The sequence below is a fragment of the Anser anser genome (genome assembly GCF_964211835.1).
Source record: "Anser anser genome assembly, chromosome: 7".
Classification (NCBI taxonomy): domain Eukaryota; kingdom Metazoa; phylum Chordata; class Aves; order Anseriformes; family Anatidae; genus Anser; species Anser anser.
Window position 1 is genome coordinate 16451401 of NC_139727.1, and position 22779 is coordinate 16474179.

Here is a 22779-nt window from a genome sequence, read left to right on the forward strand (position 1 = left end):
CACGGTCCTTCCAGAGGAAATGGTTTATATTCATGTACAATAGAGTAACTATACTGGGTTTCTATGAAGGAACATGAGAAGTTAAACATACGGTAGTCATCTTTTGTCTGTTCATGCAAAAATGTCTTAAACAGTTTGCAGATGACGTTCTGAGGAGAAGTAGTTGCTGCACAGCCTATTTTCCCCTTTCATCAAGTCAAAATGCTGTAGACTGAACTCCCACAGATATATGAGCACAGCCCGATTTAACGACAACAATCTTCCAAAAAGTTGCACCTTCCTGGCCAGAAGGTCTGAAAGCATTTTACAGCTGGAAGCCCTGATCCGTGCAAACCTTTAGCAATCATTTATCCCAGAGGCTTTCAGGACTGGCCACTGAAGTGAATGTATTTCAGCGTTAGCCTGTGGTTTCTGGGGGGATATCGCATCTCCGGAGGGGGCTGCAGGCGGAGCCCCAGGCAGGCACATGTTGGTGCTAAAGGGATGTAGCACAGCATTGGTAGCGGAGTTGGCACTATATTATTATATTGCTGCTGAGAGAAATTGGAGAGAAAGCAGTAGGTCAATGCAGACGTCTCCTGGGGAGCAGTCTGTGCCTTTGCAGGGCGAGGAAGACGCACACTCCAGGCTTTATTTGCAGCAATAAGGGTTAGAAACTTAATATCATAATGAAAGATTGAAGTCTGGCAGAAACACATGGGACCACCGGAGAAGTGCTGACAATATGTGCTACTGTATCCTGGCTTATTGCGACCCCTGAACCTGTCTCCGCACGCAGACTTTGAGGACAGGCCGCGAGGAATGCTCCAGCCAATGGAAATAACAAGAGGAAGTCAGGCAGACCGAGCGTCTTTAGCCAAAGTGGAATTTGTCTTGGGCTAACAGCACCCTCATCTCGTTCAGGACCTCTGGGTTTCCAAGGGGCTGGCGAGCAAGACCGGCTCAATTGCCGTGAGCAGAAGTTCACCACTGAAGAGTCGAGCAGAGTCCTCCACATCGCTGTAGGAAGTGCTTTTTCCCTGCGTGTTTCTCATGATTAAAACCGGATGGAAACCCAAGCTTATGAGCAACCCACTGGGGCTCCTGCCTGGCTGGCTGTTGTACGTGTTCCAGATAGCGACCCCAAAGTGCTGATGACCTCTCATCTCTCTCCCAGGTTTCTTTCCCAGCTCGCAGAAGACAAGATGCCAGGTGGTAGGGCTCAGCCCCTGGTGCCAGTGTTGGCTGGGCAGAAGTACACCTCAGAAACGCACTGAGCCCAGCCTGTAGTCTTGGCCAGCTGGGGGAAGAGCCAAGGAAAAGGATGAGCAACACTCCTGGGAGCAAAAGGAGCCTCCACGCTCTCCTCTTGCCCAACAGATGCTCCCACCATTATCCTTGAAGTCAATCAAGGCTTTGGTGAAGGCAAGGGCAACCCGCAGTCATGCAAGAAATTTGGTAAGATTGGGACTAAAAAGGGGCGAAGGAAGGAAGGAAGGAAATGATGAAATCATGCAATAGGCCTGAGGTTCCCGGACTCTTTCGCTGTCTGGACCACATCCGAAGGAAAAGATCCTCTCACGGACATTTTCCCTCCCATTTCTGAACATGCAACATTTCTGTGGCAACTACAGCAATTCCATACATGAAAAATTAATATTTAGCAGATGGAAACTAAGGAAGAAAGTCAGAGCCCCGTAATTAGCTTGTTCTCCACGGACTTGCAGATACCTTCGGAGCCCGTGTGGAGAGCTGTGGGTAGAGCCATGCTGAAAGGAGAGAAAACTTTACAAACGGGAGATTAGGAAACCCAAGCAATCAGAGCTGATGGTCAACAAACTGTGGAGAGATTTTTAACCATTCTGTTTCCTAAACACTTCTTGTGATTTCTTCTCTTTATGAAGACCTCCATTCAGATTTTCAAGCTAACTTTCACTTTTTCTGCACATTTTGTTTCAGGGTCCTACAGGAAGACCAGGGCTTCCGGTAAATACTCCATTCTTTCTTTTTTGTTCTCTCTCTCTGTCTGGCAGTAATTCCATATCCAGGGTTTGCAAGCAGGGAGAAGGTAGAGGTCTCACACAGCAAACCTGTTGCAGAAGAATAGCATGTTGCAGACAGGACATGGCTTGTAACAGGTCAGGGACCGCAAGAGCTTTGTAGGACCAGACTTAAGGGTAGTATAGTCCTTATGAGCCTTCCCACGTTTGGGAAACACGCTGCTTCTGAAGATGCCTTTTTCAGTGTGAAGGCCCAGTTGAAGAGGTGCAGTGTGCTGTATTCTTGCTGATGGGGCTTGGTAATTGTGGCAGGATTTGTAAGACCTAAGTCACTCTGGTACAAATGTGGAATTCCATAATAACTGTATCTGCATCTGTGATGGTCAGGGAAGGAGCACAGATTTTGGGGTCACAGCAGCATGCTTCTGTGGTAGTGGCTCCCTGTGGCGGGGCTGCTGCTCACCTGGTGACTGCAGCAGCTGTAACGGGCAGTGTCCCAGTGAATGAAATGCCAACTGTGCTGCTGGCTTCCCCCTAGCTCAGGACAGAGGCTGCTCCTTGCTTTTCGTGCTCCTCTAGCTCCAATACGGGAGCTGCAGGCAGCTTTGCTGGGGATTTGTAACTGACCTACATGGTATCGTCCACCCATAAGCGCTCTTTCCTGGCTCCCTGTCACAGCCAACCTTTCCTCATAAACATCTGGCATTTATTTGCTGTCCTGCCGGGAGCTCCCCCTTTCATTAAGGTTGCTCAGAGGGCTGTAATGCTGCACAGTCACATACCAGACATGGCGCAGTCACGTACCACTCCGGCACCAGGTACTCGCTGGAGACCAGATGCAGCTCAGCCCCGACCTTGGGCTCTTCCTGCTTGGGCACCGGCCACAGCAGAGCCACCAGAAATAAAATCAGCTTTTACCCCAAACCGTGAGGGATCTCAGCTCAGGAGGAAAGCAGCTTTTAAAGGGCTAAAAGCCTAGGAAAACTCGCCGCTCTGCTCTCCAGCAGCCGCTGAGTAATCCCAGGGCAAGATGCTGACACCAGGAGTTTTGCTCTCTGCTGACACGCAGAGATAGGCAAATATTAGCTGGACTGAGAGCCCGCGTAAAACCCTAGATGAAAGCAGTTTCCCATCATCTACAAAAATTAAAATCAAGCAGCTGCTTAGTGTTTTGTTCATCTGCAAGGGATATTCTTGCAAAGCAGCTACTGCTTTTCAGTTTGTCTAAACATGACCTGTGTGGAAAGAAATGTACCCAAAACTGAATGGCCTCCCTGCTCTGCAAAGGGAAATGGCTGAACTCTCAGCAGGTCATGGCTGGATCCTGGCAATAACATATGGATTTGGGATGCATGACCAAAGGAACCTTTGTGTACACCCAGAAAAAGAAATAAAGTGCATTCCCCTTCTAGAGATTTCAGACCATGTTCACAGACATTGGGACTGGACCTGGGGAAGGCACAAAGAAGTGGCATCAATGAAGCAGTGTCTCCAGCTGCAGAAACCAGAAAGCTAGGTTTGTGTCTAGGGATTCAGGCATCCATGGACAGGAAAACATCAGAAAATCCCAAACATTGCTGGGAACAAAACCGAGAGCTTGTTATCTTGTCATTTTTGCAAAACATAGAGCAAAAGTGATGTGACCACTGAAGCCATAGCAGCTGATTGCTGAAAGGATCTTTCTGACTGTCTACCAGACCTGCATAGCCTTTAATTTTGGCGACCAGGAATGCAGAAAGGGTTAATTTTAAAAAACAACATATATTTTGTTTTTAATTACAAAGTCAAACTGAACTGTGAGAGGCAGAAATCTGCCTTGTAGGTAAGTGGCTGAAGGAAATTGCCACCGGTGTTGTGTTAGTGTGTTTACAAGGCTCTGTTCAGCGTTGCCTGAACCAAAGTCATTCCCCAAACTGCTGTTAGGATTGTTCACACCCTGACAATGCACTGGGAAGTATCTCAAAGGGGTAGAGGACACCGAACACAGCTGCTCGTATGTCTTCTTCCAGACATGCTTTTTCCTGTGTCAGCTTGTTTTCCCACATTTTTTTTTTTCATGCTTCTGGACAGGACTGTATTTTCAAGTCTAAGAGAATCCTGTTTAAAAGTGATAAATCTATAAATAAATAGCTAACACCAGAGATGACTTTGGTAAAGAAAGAGAAAAATGTGACAGTTGACTACTGCATGAAGCTGGTTCCCAGGATGTGGATTTTATGAAGTGCTGGAAATTGGGATTAGATTTTGTTAGGCTGAAAACTCTTGCCTTTTTTTTTTTTTCCCTGCCTAAAGTCATCTTATGTCATTTCTATCGGGAGATGTGCTGGTTTGTCATATCACAAAGAAACCAGTGGCTTACACAGCTGCCTTGAAAGGTTGGGGTGCACACAGACACACTTTTTCTCTAACTTGCTCTCTCCCTCTCTCAAAATCCCTGGATACTTGCACCGTGCTGCTCAGCCGCGTTTGTGGCAAAGCTCATTTGTGCAGTTTTATAACCTTGCTTTTGGCCAGTTTCCAATTGCCTCTGGTTTTGCCTTAATTGCCAGGGAGACAAAGGCGCGATGGGGATTCCTGGACGGCCGGTAAGTCAAAACCTTGTGCCTTGTCCTCCCCCTCCTTTTCCAACCCCTGAGATTTTGGGGGTCTTTCAGGCTGACCCTTGGCGGGTGTCAGCGTGAGCAAAGCCACCCTCCCCAAGCCCTACACCTGAGGGGCTTTCCTGGTTGCAACAGGGTGGCCAGCCCTGTAAACCACGTACGTGTGGGAGGTGTTTCCATCCCCTCGGGAGCTGCCCTGTGTGCTGGCTGGGCTTGCTAACCGTGGGCTTGCTAACTCACACCACTGCCCGCAGCTGCCCTATCCAAATAACCCTGCCCTGAGCAAGCCCTGTCTGGCTGAGCGCTGTGTTTTGGGGCTGCTCTCTGCTCGGGAAACCTGGGGTGAGGATGGGGAGGAGGGCTGGGGTGGGAGCTGAGGCCACCCTGCTCACCCAGACCCCACAGCCTGGATTTTGGGGCAGGGGAACGTGCTCTTGCCGCTGACGCCTGTGTTTCTCTCTCTCTCTCCCTCTCTCTCTCTCTCTCTCTCCCTCTCTCTTCCCTGCACCCTCTTGCATGCGGCTGTGATGGGTGCCACTGATGCAGGGACTAAAAGGGCAACCCGGAGAGAAGGTGAGTTGTCTCCTTGCAGCCCACAATGTCCCCAGCTGCTCTCCTGTAGGGCCAGCCCAAACCCCTTGCCACAGCCCTGGCATTGGGCTTCCGCTCCCCAGGCTTCCCCCTTTCCCCCAGCAGTGCGAGTTTATCTCCCAAATTCTTTCCAGGCCACTCAGCCTCCAAAAACACTGCATTTCTTGTTTATGACAATTTACTAACAGTGTAAGAGCTGGCGGGCACATGTAGGGCTCCCCTCAAGGCTTCCTGGGTGTTAACCATTGAGTTTCTTCCCCGCTGGCAGCACTGCTTGCCCTAACCACCCTTGCAGCTCCCCTCTGCCTCCCAGGTCAGCCCAGTCCTTGGTGTGAGCTGTTGCAAGGAAAAACAGGATGGCATGCTCCCGTTTCTGACGTGGTGGGACTTGGCACCTACGAGAACAGTGGGATGGATGTGTTTGGGGTGTGTGAATAACTGGGAAACTGCAGCCAGCAGCAGCAAGGTGTAGGAGCTAGGAAAGGGTTGGACGTTCACCCAGTAGGGGAATTACCTGTGCAGGGCACCACCATACCAGGGCCATTTGCTGCTCTTTCTAGGAGATAGAAAAGCACAGCGAGGAAGGGTGAGGTAGGACAGATCCTCTCCTTGCTTTCCAGCTCCTGCTTGTTCATTGGAGCCTACAAACATTATCTGACAGACCAAGCTTTCACTCTGAATTGCCCATGCTTCCCCAAAGCCCTCCGTGAGGCCCTAGCTCCTTGGCCGCCCTAGCTCCTTGGCCACCCCAGCTTTGTTTTGCAGAGAGCTCTGCTTTGCCGTGGGCTGTTTGGTTTATGGGATGCTCCGTCCAAAGGCTGCTGTGCCCCGGGCACTTCTGGAGCTGCCTCTCAAGGATACAACGTGTTTTCCAAAGACACGAACGTGTCCTGCCCATTGCGCATCGTGGGTGGCTAGGAGCTGGAGAGCGGCTGTTTGCTTTTCCAGCAAGGACTTTGCTGTTCTTATCCACATCCCATCTGAGCTGACACACAAGAAAAGCTCTTCCCCAGTGCTGGCAGGAGACAGCCGGCAAGCTGCCCACAGCTCCCATTGCTCTTGAGCCCACCACATCCCTTCTTCTGTCTCTTGTGCAGGACACGTAAGAGTCTTCCTGGACACTCTGGTCTTGAACTGTGGAAGGAGAGAGCCCAGCTGCTGTTCTGGCAGCTATTAATTGCCCCGTCTCTCTTATCAGCTGCCTGTTACTGACTTCTGGGCTTGTTTCTGTGCCCACGGTTCACACTTCAATAGAGAAGAAGCCTTGGGCAAATTGTGCTGCACTCTCCCCAGCCAATGTTGCAGCTTTAAGACTTTCAGTCAACCCAAAAGAGGCTCCAGACCTGTTTGATCTTGGCCGTTTCTGCCTCGAGGATGAAGGCAGTTCATGCTGCGCTGGGGTCTGCAGGGCATGGGTGGCCAGGGGGTTATTGCTGCTGGGATCTCCCGCATCGAGTCCCAGCTGGGCTGGAAACCGTCCCCAAAGGGTCCAACCCTTCCCACAGTGGGGCTGGCAGCTTCTTTGTGCAGGAGAGGCTAGACCTTAAGTATTTTTTTGTATGTTGGTGCAGCAGGGCTACAACAATTTTCAGGTACCAAAATGGTATCAGAATTGATGTTCCTCTTAGGATTGGACTCAAACTGTCTGGCTCAATGTGATCCATTGTTAATCATACTCCTTGCCTCCATGGCAGACCCAGTCTCTTCTAGAAACCACATATGAGCAAGCGCTTTATTTTCTGGATGTTCTCCCCCACCCCTTTATACTGCACAGTATGCCAAGCTGCTTCCATGTGGGGTTATTTAATTTAGACCTAAACTTTTACATTCCTGTCCGGTCATTAAGTCTCATTTGACCTATTCATAGAATCACTAGCTTTGCAGTCAAAAGACATGGGCAGCTTGCATAATCCGTTTCTGTCTTTTCCTTTCCCTGTAATAGAGAATATGGTCTTTAGTATGGTGCTATCCAGCCAGCAGTTTTGCCTGCAAAAGATGTTCTTATAAACACCCACTGGAGAATATTCAGAATCTGTGCTTTTTTCAGCTTATTTTTCCACAAATACTTGGCCTGTCTGAGGCAGACAGGTTACTTTACAAAGAATACACATGATGGGCAGAAAGCAATCCCTGAAATGCAGCTGCATCTGGGGAGGAATGTGAAAGGTGCCTAGAAAGTCCTGAACTGTGGACGGGACCAGGGACTGAGGGTGAGCATTACCATCAGATATTTTCAAGGGGCAAATGCCAAAGAAAAACAGTCATCTGTTGAGCTGAAGTTTGGCCTGACACCATGACATATTCTAACAACGGCAAGGGTTTCAGGCAATCTTTCACACTTGCAAGGGACAGATCCTGCAAGTGTTTGACATGTTTACAGTTTTCCTTGTTGTGCAGCTTCCATTTTAGCTCCAAATGACAGCTCTTTTCCCAGAATGCAGGGTAAGAGCTTGGGGAGGCCAGAACAGCAGCTGAGCCCTGATGTTCTCACACCTTGGGCACTCTCATTTAACTTCAATCTTTGTGGGAATGTCTTTTTTTTTTTTTTTTTTTAATCTCTTCCTTCTTTCAGCCCTTTCCCTCTCTTCTGTCTCTCTGCAGGGTGCTCCAGGAGAAGCAGGCATGTCCATCATCGGGCCCCGCGGTCCACCCGTAAGTGGCTTTTTTCTCTATTTTTGACTGATTCAGGATGTGGGCAAGTTACAGGGAAAGACTTAGGAGGGGCAGTGAGACAGCATCAGTGGGAGAGAGAAAAAACCCTGTATAATGTGGTTCCCATGCTGAGCCATGCTTGGTTTTATACCACTATTATATACTATATATAATGAAATTACAGCTCATACTCCAGAACAAATGAAGAAGCCTTGCCTCGCAAGGAGACCGTAGTCCTGTATTTGAAAGGAAGAAGCATATTTTCTTCTTGAAGCAAGGCCACTACCACTTTTGAGGAGACTATCCCTTTTTTCTGGCTGATCTCAGCCTTTGGTTTCATTAGCAAAGGACAAAAGCCCTGATTTTGCAGAAGAGCAGGATCAGGGCTAAGCTGGTGACTGGGAACTCATACAGATGGGTAGATCCGAGTTGTTCAGAGGTCCTTATCAGTACCCAAAATCTTGGAAACTCTTTGTCAGCACGGTTACCACAATCTTGAAAGTCCCTTTGCTGGCTGGGGAGCAGAGGAAAGGCGAGGCAGGATTTTGCACCCCACTCCAGCAAAAGCATCCGCGCAAGGAGTCAGCCAGACAAAGCTTTTTGCAAGTGTTGGGTAATAAAAACAGGCCAACAGAACGTTAAGGGCTGGAGCCTTCGCGTGCCCTAAACACTGGATGTTTCTTGCTCTGCGGTTCAGCCGTCAAGCCTCTGCTTTTGTGCAGATGCAGCCAGTCCTCCTCACTCTATCCCTGTGCAGCCTCCACCAGAGATTTCCATGAGAAAAGACCCAGAGCCTCAATTCTCTCCCTCCTGCTGGGCACTTCCGATTTTGATTAACCTGTGAAGAGCACCGTCCTTGACCTGCGAAGAGGATGGGCCGCCGTCGACTTTTGTTTCCCAGCAGAGGTCAAGTGAGAGGGACCTAGGCAGCACGAACGCTTGGCTACATCTGGCTTTCCAATTAGCTTTCCAAAAGCCCTGTGATAAGTGTTTCTAATAAGAAACAGCTTTGCGGGATCCCAGGCACACCTGCCCGGCACGCTGGAGTTTGAGAAGTGACAGAACCGAAGCCCAGGATGTGAATGGGTGCCCCAAGCATTTGATACCCAGCAGACAGTCCCTCCAGCCTCTGAGAAAGGCCACCCAGACCCGTGAGCAGATACAGAGGGTATATGCTGCACCTTTTTTTCTGTTTTCCTCAAGCTGTAGTGCTCAGCCTCCTGCAGTGTGGAATAGTAATGGGAGAGGAAAGCTGGTGGTCCCTGTCACTGTAGGTCCTGCAGACGTGGATGGGCACTGCTGTTTTCCTGCAGGACATGTGCCTGGTCTGCAGGACAAATTCTAATGTCTGTTTCAGTGCTGCTTATTTGCCTCATTACCTGTGCTCCTGTTTGGGAAAGCACAGAACATGTTGCACCCTGAAAATGGCAGAAAATGGCGAATGATACTTAAAATGGGTTTTGGCCTAACCTGGTCAAAGCTCTGAGATGCAAGGAATGGGGCAGCTCCCTGCTTCCACCCCAAAGCTTGTTGTGAAGATGATCCAGTTTCCACTGGAGCTGGTGATAGGTCAAAAGGATGGCTGAGCACCGAAGACAAACATGGGAACCCCGGCCAAGGGGCCACTTGGGAAGACGTGGGATGAGAAATAGTTTCCAGATTTCCATTTGGAGGTTAAAGTTTTCACTTGAGCTCAGAGCTGCTAAACTTCTGGCCAGAGAGGGACAGTATGCCGATAGTGGCAGAAACAGATGATCTCCACGATTTGGCAGCTCCCAGAATTACATACTTCATAGGATCAACATCTTAAAAAGAAGACAAGGAAAAACAGCTACCCAACAAAAACAGTCTCTTGGAATTGCTCGCTGCTGAACTGTTGTTTTGGCCTGATACTGTGCAAATCACTCTGCCGTCCTCCAAGGAGAGGGAAACAACAGTCTGTAGTCTAGAGAGGAAGCCAAATTGCACCATTTCCAGATTTTTTCCTTAATTCTTTTTTTAGCACTTCTTGTCCAGGGAGGCTTCCAACAGGGAACCAAAATTAATGAATTGTGGCTAGGCTCTTCTTGATTTTTGCCTTTTCAGAAAGCAGCGGTGGACAAATCCTTTAATTTATAGCCTATCTTCCCTCCTGGTCACTGGCCAACAAGACCAGGTGGTTTTATATGTATCTTGCAATGCAAAGGAAAGCTGACCAAGTTCAACTTAGCAAAACTAAGAAAACAGTGCAAATGCGATTAGGTCCTGCTAGCACTGTGTATAGAAACAGAACTGTTTGGTGCGAGTCCAGGCACTGTGGTAGGAGCAGCTCTCAGACTGTGCAAAGAGGTTACTTGCCTTCATTCTCTGTGGGGTCAAATCTCCACTGAATATCTCTGCACAGGGAGGATGGAGGAGACGTAACCTGAAGGTTTTCCCTCTCCTGCTGATGTGGCTCTAAGCAGTCTCCCAAGGGGATAGAAATTGTTTGCTATAGCAAACCTCATGAGCTCCTTGCAGTCTGGCAAACCTGTCCCCTTCTTCCCCTTCCCACATCACCACACAGGATGTTAAGGTGAAGAAGCAAACCCCTGCTCATACCCAGCTCTTTCCTAGGAGACCGTTACAAGGCTCAAACAGTCCAGTCATGGTATCTCAAAGTGCCTAAGGAAGGCATTTTCTTCCTCAAAACAAAGCTGAGAAGGCACAAGAAAGCTGAGCTTTTTGTCATCGCAGCACAGCTTTTAGGGAAGGCAAGCTGCCGCAGTGGTTGCTCGATGAGCATGGTACAGGATTTACCTCATCCTGCTATTTCCATCTACATAGCTTCGCTTCCAGATATGCTGAAATCTGGTCCACCTTCCTTCCTGACTTGGCTCACTCATTTTTTTGTGAAGATTAGTCCTCAAGTAAAGTGGTATCTTTACTGAATGAGCAGAGGCCTAGGGTATTTGTGACCTGACATGTCACGAGTCCCAGAAACTGTACAATTATGCAAAATTAGCAGACAGGACAATTTCTGTTTTTTTTTGTTTGTTTTTTGTTTTTTTCCCCTAGTGTTTTTAAGTGAGTAAAGAAGCTGCCAGATACGTAGCAAGCCAGTTTGTTTGCTGTACCTGATCCCAAAATGGTAGCCAGCCCTGGAAGCCAGAAAAGGGCAGGGGAAAAGAACTTGGTGCTCATGTTCCTCATCACACCGCCTAACTCTCCTTTTTCTCATAGCTCTTAGAGGAAAAAAAAAAAAGCAGAAAAAAAAGTCATCTCTTCTCCAGAATTATTTGTGAGGAAAATGAATGAACTGGGACATGCACATTAGGGGAGGAAAAGAGGAATGGCTGTATTTAGACACCAGTGACCTGCGAGGTTTGTCTTGCACAGAGCAGCACCCTGCATTAAACGCCTCTGGTTTATGGCAGCAAGAATTGCCATAAAATGAGCTCAGCCTCTGGAACATACTCCAAAAGGCTAGCGTATGGGCTAGGGACACCCATTTAATTAATGTACAAACTTCAAGGAAACTGCCTGCAGTCCAAGCTGGACCTGCTCCAGCATTTTGCTGGCCCTGTACAAATTGGAGCGGGGATGTGAAATTTCCACTCCTTCCCAAGTCACCTTCCCCTTGGAGGGAAATCAAATCAGACCTTGAGGAACTCTTCAGAGAGCTGCAGGATAAATGGGCAGAGGCTGAAGGAAAGGTTCCATAGAGAGGACATAGGGTTTATCAAATTCCTCTTCGGTTCCTCTAAACTGCTCTCTCTGTTTCGCCCTTTCCAGGGACAGCCTGGAACTAGAGGTTTTCCTGGATTCCCGGTAAGTGTAACTGCTAATTTATGGGGTACATGTGTGCAATGTTCCTAGGAAGTGTCATTAGTGCTCGCTGGAGCTTATCGTTTCTGTCTGAGACCAGGGACCTGATCTGATCACTGGAAAAAGAAGTTTTTTCTTCACTTGTTTTTCTTTTTTTTTTTTTTTTCATTTAAAAGATACTTAAGGAGGAAAAAAAACACACCACAACTCCGAAAGGAAATTAATTAAAAAAACCCAACACACCAGAAGTGTTAAAATAACATAGTTGAAGCCAGATCTGTTCAGTAAAAGAAAACCATCCTATGAAAATACCACCCAAACAAAGAAAATAACCCCCAGATAGGTGAAATTCCAACCTTCACTGAACTTTTAGGTAATTCTGCAGTAGCAGCAGGCGTCTGTGATCCAAACAGGTCCAACACGATGCAGTTCAGCTGGGGACCGTGAGCTGAACGCTCAGGTCATGCCAAAGAGAAAGGACAAAAAGCGCAGGAAGGGAGAGATTTTTCTCCAATGCTAAGTTACAGATGGGCAAGGGAATGGGAAACAAGCCCAGGAGAGAGGACAAAACAAATATAAATTCAGTCCTATGGTTGCTGGCAATGCTCTCCGGAGCATCAAGGCTGCTGGAGAACTCACACGGTTGCTATTAGTTCCTATGCACTTATCCTGGACAACCAGGAAGCCTAAGGCGAACACCAACACCCCTGGTGCTCCTGCTCCCGCCAGGCAGCTCAGCTGCTGCTCCAGGACACGCCATGTGCCAGAGCAGGTCTGCGGGGGAGACTCATGCCTGGAAAACAGGAGGAATTGGCAGTCTGCGACCTGACCAGGCTCTGCCCTTTGTGGAAAGTGGGGCCCTGAGCTGCCCCCGGGCTGAGGAGAAGCAGATCTCCCCCAAGCACTTGTGGTCTTTGGCTTTTGGAGCAGCAGAGAGCAAATCAGCATGGCTCAAGAAGTGCCGGGTGGGACAGCACTCTACAGAGCCTGTTTCTCATCAGACAGTACCTTTAAAATGCTGTTGAGCTGTGTGTCACCTCTTCCCCGGGATACTTTTATTATTCTATCATTTGCAAAAATTCCTCTTCCCCCAGCAATGGGTGCCTTTTAAAATCAAAGTCTTGAGAAAACTGTGCTGATTTTCAACTACTTTACAGGACGGAGCAACATGAAATGCTGAGGGTTTTTACAAATTCCCCGTGAATCCCTCCTGCCTCCTCTTGTGTCCAGTTTTGCTGCTGCAATGGGCTGACAGTGAGCAGGTCCCAGCAGGAGCAGTGAGGATGCTGGAGTGGTAGCCAGCTGTGCAGTCTTGCAGCACATAGTGCTTGCTGGGACAGGTAGACAGACACCCCAGCAACAGCATTTCTCCTCATTTCTCCTTTTTTTTTTTTTTTTTTTTTTTTTTTTTTTGATTTCAGGGCCCTATTGGCTTAGACGGCAAACCGGTAAGCAAACAGCTTCTCTCAGGGCTTTGTGCCCTCCCTCCTGCTATGTCCCACTGTCCTGTCTACCTGCCTGCTACAAAGCATGCTTTAGAGAGGATAATTTTGCAATATCATGCACACGCATGGATTAAAAGAAAATTAGAAGGTTGGCAGGCAGGGGGATACCATAGATGCCTTGGGGGAGATACAGGAGTCAAGAGATTAGGGAGAGAGAATGTGGCTGCTTTCTTTCTAGGCAAATCTATAAAATTGCACTTTGCAAGAGCATCAGCCTGACTGCTGCAGGGAAAGCACTTTGTTCCGAGTGTTTTGTGTAGGGGGGAGTAGTGTCTTGTTAGGTGAGTGAGCGAAGCTGCATGTGCTTGGCATTGCAATTCCCTTGACAAAGTACCTCCCAAGGCAAGGGGTAAGCAGGTAAAGTCAACATCTTCTAGAGGTTATGATGACTGAAGCTGAGGCATGTTGTCTTTCTTTTGCAGGGTCATCCTGGACAGAAGGGGGAGATGGTAAAAAAAATTAAAAAAAATGTTTGTGGCTGATGGGTTAGTTTGAAAGGACATACTCAGCTGGAAATGAGCTTGTAGGAAGGCTAGAGGTCCTAGCTTCAGCCAGTGCCCTACCTAATTCTATAACTTCGTTGCAGCATGCTGGGGTGCATGTCTGTCATTTTTACATTATGGCTATTGATGCATCATGTCACAACAGCAACTTTCTAGTTACACATGGGATATGTTTTCCTTGCAGTTAGCAATTATGTTCTTTAAATATACTCTGGGAGCTGACATTTTTCGTGGTTGGTCTCATAGCAGAAGTAAAAGTTGATGGAAAGTTTTCTGAAAACCCATCTGGTGGCTTTCAACTTATCTAACCAAAAACAAGCATATTTTTCATATTAAATATCTTTCTTCCCCTCTTGAAACTCAGTTTCGTTTGCACGCTGTACTGAAATTCTTTCATTCGAGAATGATAAACTCGGGCCGCACTTGATGGAAACCCAAATGTGGTCTTGTTCCTCTTGACATCTCTGATGATGACATCCCCAGACACCAACATGCTAAGCTAGCAGCTCTGTAGTCACCTTCACTCACTGAACTTCTGCATGTGCTCCTCTGTGAGTTCTGTTTTTGGAGCCCGGGTGTCAGTGTAGCCTCTGGCGAGCACATGTTGAAGATCCCCTTCCCCGCTCGGCGGCGGAGGGGTGAGCTGACATCCCTCACTTGCGCAACCAGGCTTCAGTCCTGGCCGCTGCTGGTTCCATCCCAGTGCGTCGGCTGAGGGCCCGGGAACAATGAGGATGTGTTTTCCTGATGATTTTCCCCCTCTCCTAATAATTCCCCCCCCTGCGGTACAGCCAGAACATGTGTGTATTTTCACTCCTCCTTTCACAAAGGGCCCAGAGCTCTCTTGGGAACTTTTCTCCACAAATGTGTTTAAAATCTGAGGTTCCACCTACTCCTTATGCTGAGATTTTTATTGTCTTGTCACTGTAAATGGGAATTCCCGTCACGTTCATCATAATGTGTTTCTTTAAAGGGTGCTGCAGGTCCCAGGGGACAACCAGTAAGTACCCCGTCTCGCAGTTGTACCTCCCCAATCCCTTTCCCTTTGCATGCACTAAACTCTTTACTAAGAGCTTTTTTAAAAATCACTTTTCTTTTATAGGGACCCCCAGGACAAAAAGGAGAAAAGGTAATTTTAATGTGAGATATGTTGAAAATTAAAAGTAAATTAAAAATTAAAACTAAATACTTTGGCCGAGAGATACAGGAGAAACAGAGGGCTCTAGGGGCAGGGAGTGGAAGGCAGGCTGCTTATCAGGTGTAAATTGGCATGGCCTCACTGAGTTCAGTACGGCCACAGTGATTTACACCTTGCGGGTCTGACCCTGAGTCTATTTTGGTCCTCCCTGTTCATGTTTTAAACCCTTTCCTTTTAATCCCCTTCTTTCACAGGGTCAGTGTGCAGAGTACCCCCACAGGGTAAGTCATTAGCGTTGTTATCTGTCCTGTGCCTTCCTGCATGTTAATCCCCCTTCGTTTGAATGGCTTCTTGTTGGAAATATAGATCTCTTCATTAACAAGGTGCGTCATCCAGGCAGCAGCGCTCAGCTGATTGATGTGTTTCACAGAAAAACTGCAGATAAGGTTTTCCAGGAGGGATGTTGGTCTGTTCCTGCCCACCGGGGCTGACCCCTGGCTAAATGCTGTCATTGCTTCTTCCTGGAGAGCCCCTGTGCCCCAGTGGGGTTAGACACAAATACATGGTGGAGACAAGGTCTGTCCCCTTAACCCCAAAACCCAGTGAAACCTGGGGTTTCTGGAGGAACAGAGGTGCTCCAGCTCCATCCCTCTCCACATGTTGTATGGCCAGGAGCAATACAGGGGTTGCAGATCCCAGGAAACTGTATTGCCTTCCCTCTTTTGTTGTTCTTCCTCCTGCTGTCCCCAACCCTGCATAGAGACAAGGGGAAGGGTTGTGCTCCCTGCCTGAAGATGACCAGGGGTGGCCATGGCACTCTGACTGGTCCTCCATGAGCTGGTCCCCAGGGTGGAGAAGAGGCACAGAGGGAGGACCGATGCCAGCAGCCGTTTAATGAAAGCCAGGATATTGCCCCACTTGCCTCTCTGTCCTGGCCTGGTCAGCATGTACCACAGCCAAGAGAGGAGAGAGTACATCATGGGGTTTGAGGGGATTACAGGGGCAAAATTTAACCAGCTCTAAAAACAACCCAAGCGCTGAAAATCCACTGGAAATGCATTGGAACGACATCATATGAAGCAGCTGGAATTTGCAATCTGGGTGTACAGGGAGACAGGCTTAAGGGCTTTCTGTTTATTTTTGACGAGCCTCTGGACAATTAGCTGGGCTCTGTTCCCTGTCCCTGGGGGAGCAGGGCCCTGGATGCTCTGCGATGCAGAGGCAGGGGCGAGATCTCAGCTGGCACTGAGGGAGATGGGGGCTGTGGGCATGTGCCAGCCCGGGTACAATAATAGCAGGTCAGCTGTGTTTCTTTAGGCGAGCTGGCTCACTAGATTGTTATGTTAAAAAGAAGCGAACAACAATGTTCACCCCAGCAATGTCCTGGATTCTTGTTACAGCCCTTGGCTCCTGTCTGTCCTCAGAGCTCAAGGTGAAAAGTGGGGATGGGACCTGCAGCAACACTGGGAAACAGAGATGCAAACTGTATCACCGGGGGTAACCTGCGCTCACTCCTGGGGTGAAGGCACGCTGGGGTGACATGCCACAGGGTGGGGACAGCAGGGAAAAGGCTGGAGCAAAACCTCACGTCCCAGCAAAGCCTCCTTGGCTCTCAGGGGGTTAGCTCTGGACTCACCGAGGCAGCAAGCTCAGCATTCTAAAAAGCCCATGGGTCATTCCAAGGCATTCCAAGATGTGCTCGTGGGAAGAGTGACTGCCGTCAGGTCAGCTCATGGTGGGCTGTCCCAAAGGGTCTGCTCACAGGCTCAGGGTGCAAGCAGCCAGCAGAGGTGCAATTCCCTTTCCTCCTCCCAGAATGAAAAGGAGGATGAGCCTTGCAGTAAAGGTGCCATATGTTTGACTGAACTGAAATTTGTTCTTGCTTTACTCATTGACAAGGACCTTTGTCAGATGTTCTGGGCAAGGAAGGGAAAAGCAACATCCTGAAAAGTGAGAGATGTTGTTTCAGTTTTGTTTGGCCTTTGTTTTCTTAGGAAGGAAATGTAGGTTAGGATGTATGCCTTGGCTCATGCTGCAGTTTCCTATTTTTTTCTTCTGTACGAGTCTGTATGCCCTGCGGCTCTGCGAGGGATGATCCCAGGCGTGGGGCTCTACCTTCGGTGTGGGCTGGCTGTCCCCAGAGTGCTGCCCTGGGGAAGGGAGCCCAGCGCTGGGAAGAGGGGAGCAGCCGTGCTCCGTCTGCTCTCCAAAACGCCGTGTGTCTCACTGACCCCCTTTGTCACGTCTTCACTGTCCCCTAGGAATACCTAAGCACCACCCTTGCAGCCCTGCGCTCTAACCAGATCCTTACGCTGAAGGTTTGTGGGTGACGGTTTGGCGGGACCCAGTTCCGATGCAAAGGCACAAGGATGTGCACCCAATATTGCACGCTGCTTGCTGAACGTCTCTTGCCACTGGGATGCAGAGGGGCAGGGCAGGAGCTGCCTGCAGGAGGCTTCAGGTTCCTTCTCTAAACCTTCTCTAAACAATCCTGCGTGCACCTGAATCCATCGCTGGACATTGTCTCTCCTCTGGTTTGGGGAAAGCTCTTACTTCTTCCCTCCACTTTCTTCCTTATCTTTTCCAAGATCCTCCCTCTGCTTCCCTGTGAGCTGCGTAATATTTCAGATACACTTCAGCACTTGAGGAGACAGACAAAGCCAGCTTAGATGGCTCTGGGTCACTCATACAGGCACAGCTTTTGTGCTGATTTACAGCAACATCCCCCCTGAGAAGGTCAGCTCAGCCCCAAATGCTCTCCTGAGCTAAGGGGCCTCCTGCACTGTCTTCTAAAAAGAGCAGGACTTCCTCCAGATAGATCAGCCCGGCTGATTTTCCAGCACTGCTTTTAGTGCCATAGCTGGAGGCTGTCAGGATCAGCATATTCGAACACAGCCGCCTGAGCACGGGGCAGCGGTGCTGCAATATTAGGTGACTGCTTCCCTTTGCAACGGGACTGGGTCCTGGCCTTCACTGCGGGCGCGAGGAGCGGCGTTTGTAGGGACCAGGGTGCGCTGCTCAGGCACCTGCTGCCATGGGACACCTGCGGGCACACCTCCGAGGTCCGAGTGCACAGCTCACATGGGGAAAGGCTCCACAGCAGGGACATGCTTTTGTGCCTGAGCACAGAAAGCCTCTTCTCCCTGTGTAAAATCAAGATCAGCCTCAATGGAAAACTGATAGGAACAGGAAAGCAGATCAGGGCAGAGGAGCATTCCTGGGCCTGGAGCCGGCACGGTGGGTGCCAGGCTGACAGCAGCATGTATGCAAGTGGAAACTGGATACAGCACAAGGATGAACAAATGCTCCCGAGCTTTAGTGCATTTGATTTCTGCGTGTCCGGGTCAGCTTTGTGCACTAGGGCAGCATTCCTGGCTATAAGCAGTTGGAGGCTGATGTTACTGTTAAACAAGGAAAAGCAAAGCGCTGGCTCCCAAGGCAATACCCTGCTTGGGGCTCACCAAGGTCTGATCTTCTCCCTTAGTGGTGTCCACATCGCGGATTGCACCATGCTGGTGCCCCGACGCCTGCTGCTGACCCCAGCTAGCTCTCTTCACTCCCTCCCATACCCCAGGGAAGGGTGGGGACCACAGATACAGGCAGTCTCTTGAAAGGGAAGGGTGAAAGAAATAGGAAATCACACTTGGGAAACTTGGAGAAAATTAGCCTTTTGACAGTTGCCCCAAATCTGATGATGAGAGATAAAGGGAAACAGTCCTGTTAGTGGAGAGCTTAGCAAAGCCTGGGAGGGCGTTTCTTTCTACAAATGCTGCCTGAGGAGAGCAGTGGAGTCAGAAATCCCCTGGGTAAGTTTTATCTCCGAGCAGTGAAAGCTGTGTGCAGTGGGAGGGCTGGCCTGGCTCGGGCCAGTGAGCAGCTCATCCCCGTGTGAGCACCACATGGCGTGGAGGAGCTCGGAGGTCTGCCAGCAGGTACCCGTGCCCCACGCGGTGGTCAACTTTGATGGCAATCTCTCTGTTCCCCTCTTCTCTGTTCTCTCCCCTGGCTGCTCTCTGACTCTCGGTGCCCTAATGGCCTCCTTTGCCCTGCGACCTTCTGGTTTGATCTTCAGCTGTTGCCTCTCCTCAATTCAGTGCGGCTGGCTCCACCTCCGGTCATAAAGAGACGCACTTTCCAGGTAGACTTCTCCTCCTCGTTGCCTATTACTAAGCCTACTCCGATGCTTGCAATTAATCAGCTTGCTACCTGTCTGTCTTCCCCTATGGAGGGGCTTCCAAAAGGCTCAGGCAGAGCTGAGGGACTTGCTTTGAAGTGGAGGAAATCTTTGATGTGATAACATGGCTAAAAAGAAATGCAGTGAAGCCAGTTCTTTAAACTAAAAGAAATGGGCCATGAAACTGCTCTTAGGACTGTCGACAAGCAGTCTCCTACCTTAAAGAGTCAGTTCCTGCATATTCAATCTCCAGAAGAGGTTGGAAGCCTCTTGCTGAAATGTAGCTAATGTCTGTGAAATTTAACTGAGATGAATGAATAGGCAAACGCTTCTTCTGAGGGCTAGTCTGGTCTAAGACACTTGGGAGAATGTGTTTAAATAAGCTCTTATAATGGTTTCATTAAATTGCGTTAAATCTTTGTGTAAACACATTTATTTTGGTTTCCAGGGCCATAACTCATGTTTAGTTTAGTTTATTTTGGGAATGAATTCATAAAATGAATTACGGACATATGAATGGTGAATAAGAGTGTCCATAGTCAGAGTTCATGTGGCTTTTAATGAGCCCACTTTAAGCTCCCTCGTTCCATCCGTCGGGATTAACTTTCCTGTGCAGACAAACCGCTGTAATTACCCCACTGAAGTGTGCTGGGCACCCTCTACGAAGCGGCTGGGTTTTGTCACCCCGCTGCATGTCTAGACAGTCAGATGCTAGCAGGGAGCTGCAGTCTGCAGTACCATGAGGTGCCTGCCCCTTGCCCAGCGCTGTGTAAAATCCTGATCTTATCCCTTGGGCCCGTGCTCTCAGTCCCGTTCCTATCAGCTCAGCGTTCACACCGCGTAAAGCCTCGTGGCTTGTGCTGGTTGCCCTTCAAAATGACAATCCAAAGAGCCAGGCCAAGGGCTGACCTCTTGGGAAGGCTTTGAAAGCTGAAGTTCCTATCCAGGATGAAGTGGGAAACTTGAATAGCTGCCCTGTGTCCTGTCGTCAGCCAGGGCTGCAAATTCCCTCCGCTCCCAGAGGCCAACTTCACTGGAGGGTTTTGCCGTGATCTGTTTTGCTGCTGCCACATTCATTCCCTGAGCGTGAGGAAGTGTAATCCACGCCTACAGATCTGCCAGCACCAAGCAATTCCAGGAGCCCGGCGTTTGAACACTAAGAAAAAAATGTGAGGCTGCAGAGTAAATACTCGCACAAGTGTTTGAGAGAGGAAAATCCTGCCGCTGCCTCTGAGCACATCAACAAGACCTGTGTTGGGAGGCTCAACAAGCGTTGCATCGCCGAGGCACAATGAGGGTGACCAAATGGTGTTTAAAAGAGCTGAAAAATTAGCTCCAGTCAACAGCTAAAAATACAGAATGACATCTGACGAGCGTGACACCCGATCTCCAACTTACAGTATCCACTTACGGTCCAGTTAGATCTGTGGGGGTCTTTTCGTGCTGAATGCATTAATAAGACTGTAGCGATGTGGCAGTAACATTTTGCATGCTGAGGGATCTGCATGGATGGGCACTCGCTGTGCCTGACGCACGAAGCGAAGGCAATACGAGGGGGGGCTTTGGGTGAGCCCCCTCCGGCCGCTTGCCATGCTGGGGCAGGGCTCCTGCTCTCCCCATCCATCTCCACATCCCCTGCCAGGGAGCCGGCCCCCGTTCCCAGTTCCCCAGCCTCCCGTCAGCCTGGCCCACGCCTTGGAAATTTTTCCTCTAAACAGAGCTCACGGCGGTCGGGCTGAAATTTGCAGCTTCTTTATTTCATTTATCATTCTAAACAAAGCAGATGTCCCTGTATCTCCGTGTTTTCACCACAGGCAGCCAGGATAAACATCACCCTTGTTAGGAACACGTCCAGGGGACAGATTTTGTGTATTGTCCTCTGCATATGCTGCGTGACAGTGGGCTCGGTTTTACATGGCAGCAGCGCAGGGAGGAGAAATGCGGCAGACACCCAATGGTTTACAACTGGGAAACCACCATGTTTGATTCCTAGCTTCCTGTGGAAAAAGAGTTTATCAGATTTAAGTTGGGTCGCCGGCAGTGGGATGTCACGATATGGCCACGAGGAGGGGAGCCCGTGAGGCAGCAGCTTCACGCGGGCGCCGCGGGGCCGGAGGAGTTTGCTGGATCCATCGCTTACAGATCAGCAGTCTGGTATTCAAGCGGGGCGCTTCCAACCCACTGTCTCCGCAGCGCCGCTTGGTCCCAAGTCCTGGTCCTTGGGGCCAGATGACATTGCTGAGGCATGAGCCGCAGCCGCCGGAGGGCTACCGAGGGGCCTGGGGAGGAACCAGCTGGGACGGCCTCGTTCAGGGAGCTTAAAATGGCAGGTGGCTCTGCACGCACTGCCTTGTTAAATCCTACAAAAACTGGCTCTGCCTGGCGTACGTAGGCCTGCTTTGGGTGAGCTCCAGAAATGCCATGATGATCGTGTTATTTTTCGTTCGGTTTTGTGGCATTTCTACTTTCGGTCCTTGGAAAAACAGAGGGAGTGTTGTCCAACAAATAGAGCGCAGGGGAAAAACAGGCTGAGGTAGGACGCTGCGGCTTTGCCGGGAAGTGCCAGTGTGGCCACGGGAGGCTTTGCTTCACATGTGACTGTCAAGTGCTTTGGAAAGCCTCCTGAGAAGCCCAAGAGATGTCGGTGTCTGACAATGTAAATCGTACTTCACTGACTTGTGAAGAAAAAGAAAAGATCTGTTTGGATTGCTTGATCATCCGTAGATCCCTTTTGAAGCCAGCTCTGAGAAGGTGGCCTCGGCTGGCTTTGCAAACTGTGGGGAGATGTCCTCAGGAGGGCTCTGCCTCTTGGAAACCTCTCCTGCACTAACCTGGGACCTGCTTCTGCCTCTTCTGCTTTGGCCGGGCTGACCTGCATTGGGTGGCGGGGTGTTGGGGTGATGGGTTTGCTCTGCCTGCCGATAACCCCTTGTTTTAATGAACCTCAGGGCGAACAAGGACAAGCGGGAATCCAAGGTCCCCCGGGGCCCCCTGGCCCGCCAGGGCCCTCTGGACCGGCTGGACCCGAGGGAACCCCAGGACAGCCCGGGCCAATTGGGCCACCTGTAAGTCCTATTAAGAAAAAGCCTTTCAGCTTCCTCGTTCTCTAGAGTGCAGGCAATTTCCTCTGGCCTCTGCTGAAGCCACGGATGGGGGAATTGCAGGGGATGTGGGTGTGTGGGGAGGAAGAAGTTCCCAGGAAGGAGGGGGGCAGGCAGGCACCCTGTGCTGGCGCTATCTGGACACACAAGTGTGAGGGGGTGACACCAGCCCCATTTCCTCCTCCTCTGCAGACGAAAGTAACACGCAGGGTGTAATTATCCCCCTCGCAGCAGAAACCCGACTGATAAAAATCCCTGCCGTCCCTTTGAAGTCCTGCTCCTGTCCTGTTCTCAGGCTGGCAGCAAGCAGCCAAGGAGGGCGAAAACTAAAGCACCTTTTAAAATACAGTCTATTGCTAAATGTCAGGGGACGGAGCAGAAAATCATGCTAACGTGCCTCTCTTTTGCAACAGGGCCGAGTGGGAGAACCAGGGAAGCCTGGCAGAGATGGAAAGGTAGGTACCAAAAACCAGCTCCCCTCCTGTGTGCTCTGGGGAGAAGTGTAACATGCTGGCCCCTGTGAAAGGAGTTTCCATCTGCAGGACTTTTCAAGGCCTTCCAGAAGGACAAGCAAGTCTTGTCCCTTGAGGCAAAAGTGCCTCCCTCCACGTGATGGAGTGTCGGGTGTCCTGCAAGCATCCTCCTCTCTCTTTGAGCTCTGAGGAGCCAAGGATATGGTGACTAAACATTTGGATTGCCATAAGCAGGCAAAATCAAGGGTGATATAGGTATCAAAGCATATCTGGGATA

General features: G+C 49.7%; 1 protein-coding gene across 3 annotated transcripts in view; it reads left to right on the plus strand.

The window, feature by feature from the left end:
- The window catches only part of COL13A1 (collagen type XIII alpha 1 chain), a 99400-nt gene that overhangs the window by 29169 nt on the left and 47452 nt on the right, over positions 1 to 22779 (plus strand). For 2 of the 3 annotated variants that reach the window (XM_083844356.1, XM_083844355.1), the window contains exons 4-15: positions 1939 to 1965; positions 4529 to 4564; positions 7772 to 7822; positions 11576 to 11611; positions 13030 to 13056; positions 13536 to 13562; positions 14590 to 14616; positions 14719 to 14745; positions 15009 to 15035; positions 17016 to 17072; positions 21877 to 21993; positions 22443 to 22484. In XM_083844356.1, coding sequence (XP_083700482.1) covers positions 1939 to 1965; positions 4529 to 4564; positions 7772 to 7822; positions 11576 to 11611; positions 13030 to 13056; positions 13536 to 13562; positions 14590 to 14616; positions 14719 to 14745; positions 15009 to 15035; positions 17016 to 17072; positions 21877 to 21993; positions 22443 to 22484 — 501 coding nt within the window. Of the gene's footprint in view, positions 1 to 1938; positions 1966 to 4528; positions 4565 to 5125; positions 5153 to 7771; positions 7823 to 11575; positions 11612 to 13029; positions 13057 to 13535; positions 13563 to 14589; positions 14617 to 14718; positions 14746 to 15008; positions 15036 to 17015; positions 17073 to 18826; positions 18893 to 21876; positions 21994 to 22442; positions 22485 to 22779 lie in introns of all 3 variants that reach the window. The other variant, XM_083844354.1, reaches the window with a different exon arrangement.